Source organism: Arvicanthis niloticus, chromosome 7 (assembly GCF_011762505.2).
Source record: "Arvicanthis niloticus isolate mArvNil1 chromosome 7, mArvNil1.pat.X, whole genome shotgun sequence".
In the NCBI taxonomy this organism is placed as follows: domain Eukaryota; kingdom Metazoa; phylum Chordata; class Mammalia; order Rodentia; family Muridae; genus Arvicanthis; species Arvicanthis niloticus.
This window is the reverse complement of record NC_047664.1, coordinates 47,729,916-47,736,450: the sequence shown is the minus strand read 5'-3', so window position 1 is coordinate 47,736,450 and position 6,535 is coordinate 47,729,916. Positions and strand designations below refer to the sequence as shown.

General features: G+C 46.1%; 1 protein-coding gene across 1 annotated transcript; it reads left to right on the top strand.

Moving 5' to 3' along the window:
- Positions 1-212: 212 nt before the first annotated feature.
- LOC117712825 (fibroblast growth factor-binding protein 1) lies at positions 213-3,231 on the top strand. The gene is made up of 2 exons (XM_034508992.2): positions 213-321; positions 2,099-3,231. The coding sequence occupies exon 2, from the start codon at positions 2,119-2,121 to the stop codon at positions 2,872-2,874; it is 756 nt and encodes a 251-aa protein (XP_034364883.1). The 5' UTR covers positions 213-321; positions 2,099-2,118; the 3' UTR covers positions 2,875-3,231.
- The last annotated feature ends 3,304 nt before the right edge of the window (positions 3,232-6,535 follow it).

Below are 6,535 nucleotides of genomic sequence, written 5' to 3'. Positions count from 1 at the left end.
ATAAATAAATATCACTGCTGGGATCCTTGCCTCATCTTTGCAAGGCCGAGCTACTAGCTACGCTTTGATTGTGGCCACTGGATGGGAAAGGAAGGGCTTCCAAGGAGGAGGGCTCCAGGCCAATGCAAACCCCTGCAAGGCAAGAGCCTTCCCTCCAGGAACTGGCTCTCCGGGAAGGGTGTGGCTGGGAGGAGTGTGAATAAGGTACTGAGTTGTAAAAGCCAGCTTGGGCTCCTGTATAAATAGCACAGCCTGCACCCCAGCGTGAGCACTGGAAGCCTGCATTCCCCAGCACACCTGGATCTGTCCACTCATAGAAAGGTGAGCCTGGCTCTTTTAAACTCTCTCTGTGTGTGTGTGTGTGTGTGTGTGTGTGTGTGTGTGTGTGTGTGTGTGTGATTTCAGGGATGGGAGCTTATATGCTGAGAACAGAGGATAACATGTAAAAAGAAGCTGGTTCTCCCCTTCCATCTTTACACTGGCTCTGGGTATTGAACTTGGGTCATCAGGCCTGCATGGCAAGTGCCTCCATCCTCAGGGCCATTCATCCAGTACCCTCTTAAGAGTTATTTTATTCACTTCCTAGCCCCTGGACCTCCTTGGGTTTGAATCGCATTACGGGTACATGAAAGCTATATCACAACGCCAGGAGAAACAGGTCTGTCCCTGGCTCTTTTAGCCTCCTGTCTTAGCCAAGCTTTACCCCAAACTCTCTCAGGGCCTTTTCCTTTTTTTACCTTCCAGGTGGGCAGACATAAAATTGTGGCGATTTCCTGGGCTTTTCCTACCTTTCAGACAAAACTTCTCTATTTTTTTTTTAAACACAGATTTAATGTTTTCAGAAGAACTATCTAGTGATTGTGTTTGATGCTGTACCAAACCTTGTACAGTCCGTTGTTTTCTTTTTGCTATTTTCTGAAGAGCAGAATAAAGGTGAAAAGCAAGAAGTGAGCAGTAAGGAATGATAGCCAGGGAAGGCAGCTCTGGCTTTCCATGCCTCTGTCTCTGTTCATCCAGGGACCCTGATCAACTTGCTTATGTGTCTGAGCCCTAGCTGTCCCAGCGGTTGCCTGGGGGTGTGACATTAACAGCCCTGTGCAAGCTCTTTTGTGAATTAAGAGGGGTGAGAATCATATGCTGAGGCACTGCTTAACACCAAGGAGATGGTAAATAACCTCGAGGGCCTCCTCTGCCTTTACCTACAGCTTTATACCTCAGAAAAACCATGCTATTTAATACACCATTGATAGTCATTTTATTTTTGTTATAAAAGGGGGAGCACTGAATAAATATTTCCTGTATGAGTGGCACTGTGCCACTGAACTCAGCCATGATCCTTACCTTCGATCTTGCAGTCTCTACAATCTGAAACTCATCCCTCTCCACCCTGTTTCAACTTGACCCCATCAAGTTCAGTGGCCTCCCCCACCTTCTTGCCTTCCCGGGCTCTTCCTCATGACCCCCCCCCCATCTCTTTCCACAGCCACACCCAGCCCAGTACGTCAAACCCTGTGCATGTTCAGCTGAGTCAACATATCTTTTTCATGACACTTCTATGACTCCTAATACATTTTTTCCCCAACTGGTGGTCATTGGTACCCACGGGGATGATGAGGTAGAAACCCAACTCTCTCTGGAGCTAGTCAAGGGGTCAGTGGTTATTTTATTCAACATTTTCTAGAGGAGAAGAGTGGCTTTTCCAAGATGAGACTGAGGGCTGAGAAGGGAGAAAGTCCCTAGCTGATGATATTTAAATGCCTCCGATTGTATCATTGTATCGGGTGAATTCTTTAAGGCCTGGGGCTTTCTCGCGCCATGTGGCCATAATGCTAAGGACATTGTTATGTTGTAGACACTTGGAGTTTGTTGCATGAATAGATCAAGGGCTGAGAAAGTGAGAAGCTGTGTGAATGGAGGAGAGTCATGGGCTCATGCAGCCGGGAAGGAGAGGAGGTGTAACTTCCTTCAAAGTGGAAATGAGAGCAGGCAGGCCGCTTGGCAGACCTTAAAGTGGGCCAGCCCTGTGGGAGTGGAGGGAGGCAGCCTGCAGTCTCAGCCATTGGATGCTGCCACTCACTCACCTGCCTTTGTCAAACAGGTGTCCACCCAGCCGATGCCATGAGACTCCACAGCCTCATCCTGTTCTCCTTCCTTCTCCTGGCTGCTCAGGTGCTCTCGGAAAAGGTCAGAAAGAGAGCCAAGAATGCACCACACAGCTCAACGGAGGAGGGTACAGAGGGTACATCTCCCTCCTTGGGGAAGGGCCAGAATAAGCAGAGAAGCAAGACATCCAAATCTATGACCCATGGCAAGTTTGTCACCAAAGACCAAGCCACATGCAGATGGGCTGTGACCGAGGAGGAACTGGGCATCAGCCTGAAGGTCCAGTGCACACAAGCCAATCAGGAGTTTTCTTGTGTTTTTGCGGGTGATCCAACCGGCTGCCTTAAGCATGACAAAGACCAGACCTACTGGAAACAAGTTGCCCGCACACTGCGCAAACAGAAGAATATCTGTGGGAACGCCAAGAGTGTCCTGAAGACCAGAGTGTGCAGAAAGAAATTTCCAGAGTCTAACCTCAAGCTAGTAAACCCCAGTGCACATGGGAACATGAAGCCCAGGAAGGAGAAAGCAGAGGTCTCCTCAAGGGAACACAACAAGGTCCAAGAAGCTGTCTCCATGGAGCCAAACAAGGTCAAAGAGAACATCACCTCCAGTCCAGCTGTGACCAGAACTGTGTCCATCAAGGATGCAGAGTGTCTAGAGGACCCAGATATGCTCAACCAGAGGAAGACTGCCCTGGAGTTCTGTGGGGAATCTTGGAGCTCCTTGTGCACATTCTTCCTCAATATGTTACAGGCTACATCGTGCTAATGAAGTCAGAGGGAGCCGCCTAAGACATGTGGTATTAGAGCCCCGCTGTCTGCTGAAATCTCCCAGAGTTCCCCCACAAGATACAAACATTTCCAATATGGGAACAAAATGAAGTATTTAAACAGATTTTGTAAATTTTGGTTTTGTGTTTTAGAATTTGCTTTATTATTTTTTTTTTCTTCACATCCTTGGATGTGCTTTTCAGAGACTGTTTACCTCAGCGTATTCCTCCACGGACAACAAACCTAAGTGCATATAAGTAGTGGATAAATCCAAGTGATAATGTCCATGCAAGGAATTGTTGGCTGTATTTACCAGGATAATAAAGTTCTGGGCATGCTCAGAAATACCACTGTTTCCTTCTGATACTTCTCATTCTGAAAGAGCTTGTGGCTCGTTTTTAACAAGCTTCCAGGTGTGAGTAGATGAGACACGTAAGGCTCACTTCAGGGTTTACCCATCCAAAGTTATCCCCTGAGGCAATCCAACCCATATTTTGTTTGGATCCACTGCCCAGTATTGTTTGATGTTTAGTAAAATATAGTCATCAGTATCTGTTTTCAGATGGGCTCTGGGCATGGCATCATGGTGGCTTCTCATGGTGTCGCAGGTGAATAGAGAGGAGGCAGTAATTCCTTAGAACCAGGAATATCTTAAATTAATTTTATTATTATTGTTACTAGTATTATTGTGTGTATATCTATATGATGTGTAAGAGTACATGCATGGTGTGCATGTGAGTGTTAGATGACACCTTGTAGGGTAGCTTTCATTTTTACATAAGTGCCAGAGGTGAAAATTCCTCACGAACCAAACTTTTTACCCACTGAGCCATCTCACTAACCCGGGGACTCAGAAATTATAGCCATTGAGAACACAAGCTTGAGGATTCACCTTTGATCTCCCCATGTCCATCCATCATATGTAGAACTGTCCTTAAAGAGCCTATTGGGAACAGAGGCCTGGTAAGCATTGTCCTGTGATAACAGCTATAACAGGAGGTTGGGTGCTGCATGGAAAACCAGAGAGATGAGGGCGATGTGGGCTGAGCTTCCCAGGGAAGTAATGATAGAGCTGGGCTCTGGAGAGAGCATATTTAATAATGAGACAGACGGGGAGGTTGGAGCGATGGCTTAGCACTTAAGACCACTGGCAGCTCTTCCAGAGGACCTGAATTTGATCTCCAGCACCCATATGGCAGTTCATAACCATCTGTAGCTCCAGTCTCAGGGGATCCAACAAACTCTTCAGACATACATGGAGGTAAAACACCCATACATACAAAACAATAAAATAATATTAACACATTTTTTTTAAAAAGATGAAGTAAATTAAGACACATTCCATATGACAGCACATTGTTAGAGCAAAGTCTCGGAAGCTGAGAGTGGCCAGGTGGTTTGTTGAGATATGTAGTCAAGACAGCTCCTACTTGTGTACATGTTAGTAGAAAAGAGATGAAGCTATTTTTGAATCCGGAGTTGAGGAGAGAGGACTATCCCCAATGCCTTGTTATGTTTCACCAAGTGGGAAAGAGTCAGTTAGCAGAAGCCCCACCCTTAGCATCTCTGATGGTATGATGCCAAAAGTCTTGTGCTGTTTTCATCTTCCCAGGACACGTGTTGAGGGATGTAGGAGGCCTCACAGTGACATTAGGAGGATATCCGCAGCTTTGTAAGGCTAACAAGAGTTATATGAATTCATAGTGCTTGTGACAACATGCATAGTATTTGCACAAGCTCAATCCAGACAAAATCCTACATTGTGAGGAGAGGTGATAAGGGAGTCCCGGCCCTAACTAAGGAGCTATTATCAGTTGATAGGTGCAGGGAGGGGGGGGCGGAGTTTTCTCTAAGGGTGTGGTCCTTAGTAAGTCAACCACATTCCAGTGAGAGGCCATGCATGGGCAGATGGGGAAGTTGGGGAGATCTGGGAGTAATTGGGAGGTGGGAGTAAATATGATCAAAATAGATTATTAATTCTTGAAGAACTAGAAATAAAATTAAGGCAAAAAAAAAAAAAAAATCTCACCACCAACAAAAAATCCAAAACCAAAGTCCCTCACTTGCTATGGGCCTGGTTCTTTGCCAAGACTCTCCCGTAATTATGTTCACTCCCTTACCGTCTCATTCATTCAAATGTGGTTTACGGAGCACAGACTCCTCCTAGGTGTGTACCAGGTGCTGGGCACACAGCCACAGCGAGGCAGCAGGGATGGTTGTTCTGCTGTGACAGCTCTCACTGGCGGGGGTGGGGGTGGGGGTGATAAATATGGTCTTACGAGAGTTAGAGAAGAAAGCAAAGCTGGGGGTAGGAATAGAAGTGAACCACGGGAAGGAGTTTTACATGGCCTGCCAGGGACCCCTCTCTACAAGGAACCTGAGTCTAGGTCTAAAGAGAGAGAGCCAGCCAGGTGATGGTCAGGGTTAAGAATGTTCCAGAAGGAGCTGTCAGAGCAAAGGTCTGACATCACAGGTAATTTCTTTGTTCTCTGTTACATTTCCACTGTTTTCCAGACCCTCCTCCCGACTTAAAAAATAACATCAGGGAAAACAAAACAAAAAAAAAAATGTATCCCATCCTCATGCTGTATTCCCATGATGGGGACTGTGCTCCACACACTATTGGAATGTCAAAGACTGGACTGCCATGACAAGGTGGGGCCCTAGACCTGGCTTAAGAATCTAACCATCAACTGCAGGAATTGAACCAACCTCCCAGGCTTTCCCTTCTATAGCTTGAATCTGGACTCTTCCCTCAGACACATATACCTTTTAAAGGTTGGCCCTGAATTTGGGGCCCTGTTGGGAGGTGGTGGAACCCTTAGGAACCGGGGCTTCATGGGAGTGAGCTGGGTCATCAGAGATATGTCCTTCAAGGAGTCACTGGAAAGCCAGTCTTTTTTTTTCCTTTTTCTCTCTGCCTGGCATTTGATTCCATCATGGTGTGCTGTAGCACCACAGAGCCTAAAGGACAAGGCCTAGGGGTCAGAGAACAGAATCTATTAAACCAGGAGCCAAAATAAACCTGTTCTTATTGTAGAGTACTTGCTTAGTATGCATGCATCTCTCAGGTCAATTTCCAGGGCTAAAGTAAAAAAAGAAAAAAAGCTACACATTACTCTGTTCCCTTCATATCGTGGGGGCCCACCCCAAGTGGCCACTCAGAGTCCATGCTGTGAGACAAGATTGTAGGGGGAAGAGACAGTTTTTGTAATGGGCTTTTTTTGGTGGTGGGAATTGGTTTTCTTCTCCTTAACCTCAGGTTGACATTGGTTTTGTTGTTGTTTGTGTGCTATTAACTGTTGTTTGTGATATGATCTCAATATGCAACCTAGGCTATTCATAAACTGAGTCTGTAGCTCAGACTGGCTTCAAATTCATAATCCTACTGCCTCAACCTCCTCAGTATCGCCAATCTGGACATGTCTCAACATGTTTGCCTTGGTGTTACCAAGGTGACAATGGCATTGTCCTCATTCTCTTATGTAATCTCTCAACAAGTATGAAAGGACTCCTCAACATCGTGTCCTAAATGAAGGGACTGAGACTGGAAGAACTTCTGAGAGCTACGGAAAAGCCAGAGCCTGTGAGGAAAATACGTGCTTTGGGAGCTCATGAGTCCGTGTAACTGGGGAACCTGAGAGTTTTCTTCACTGATT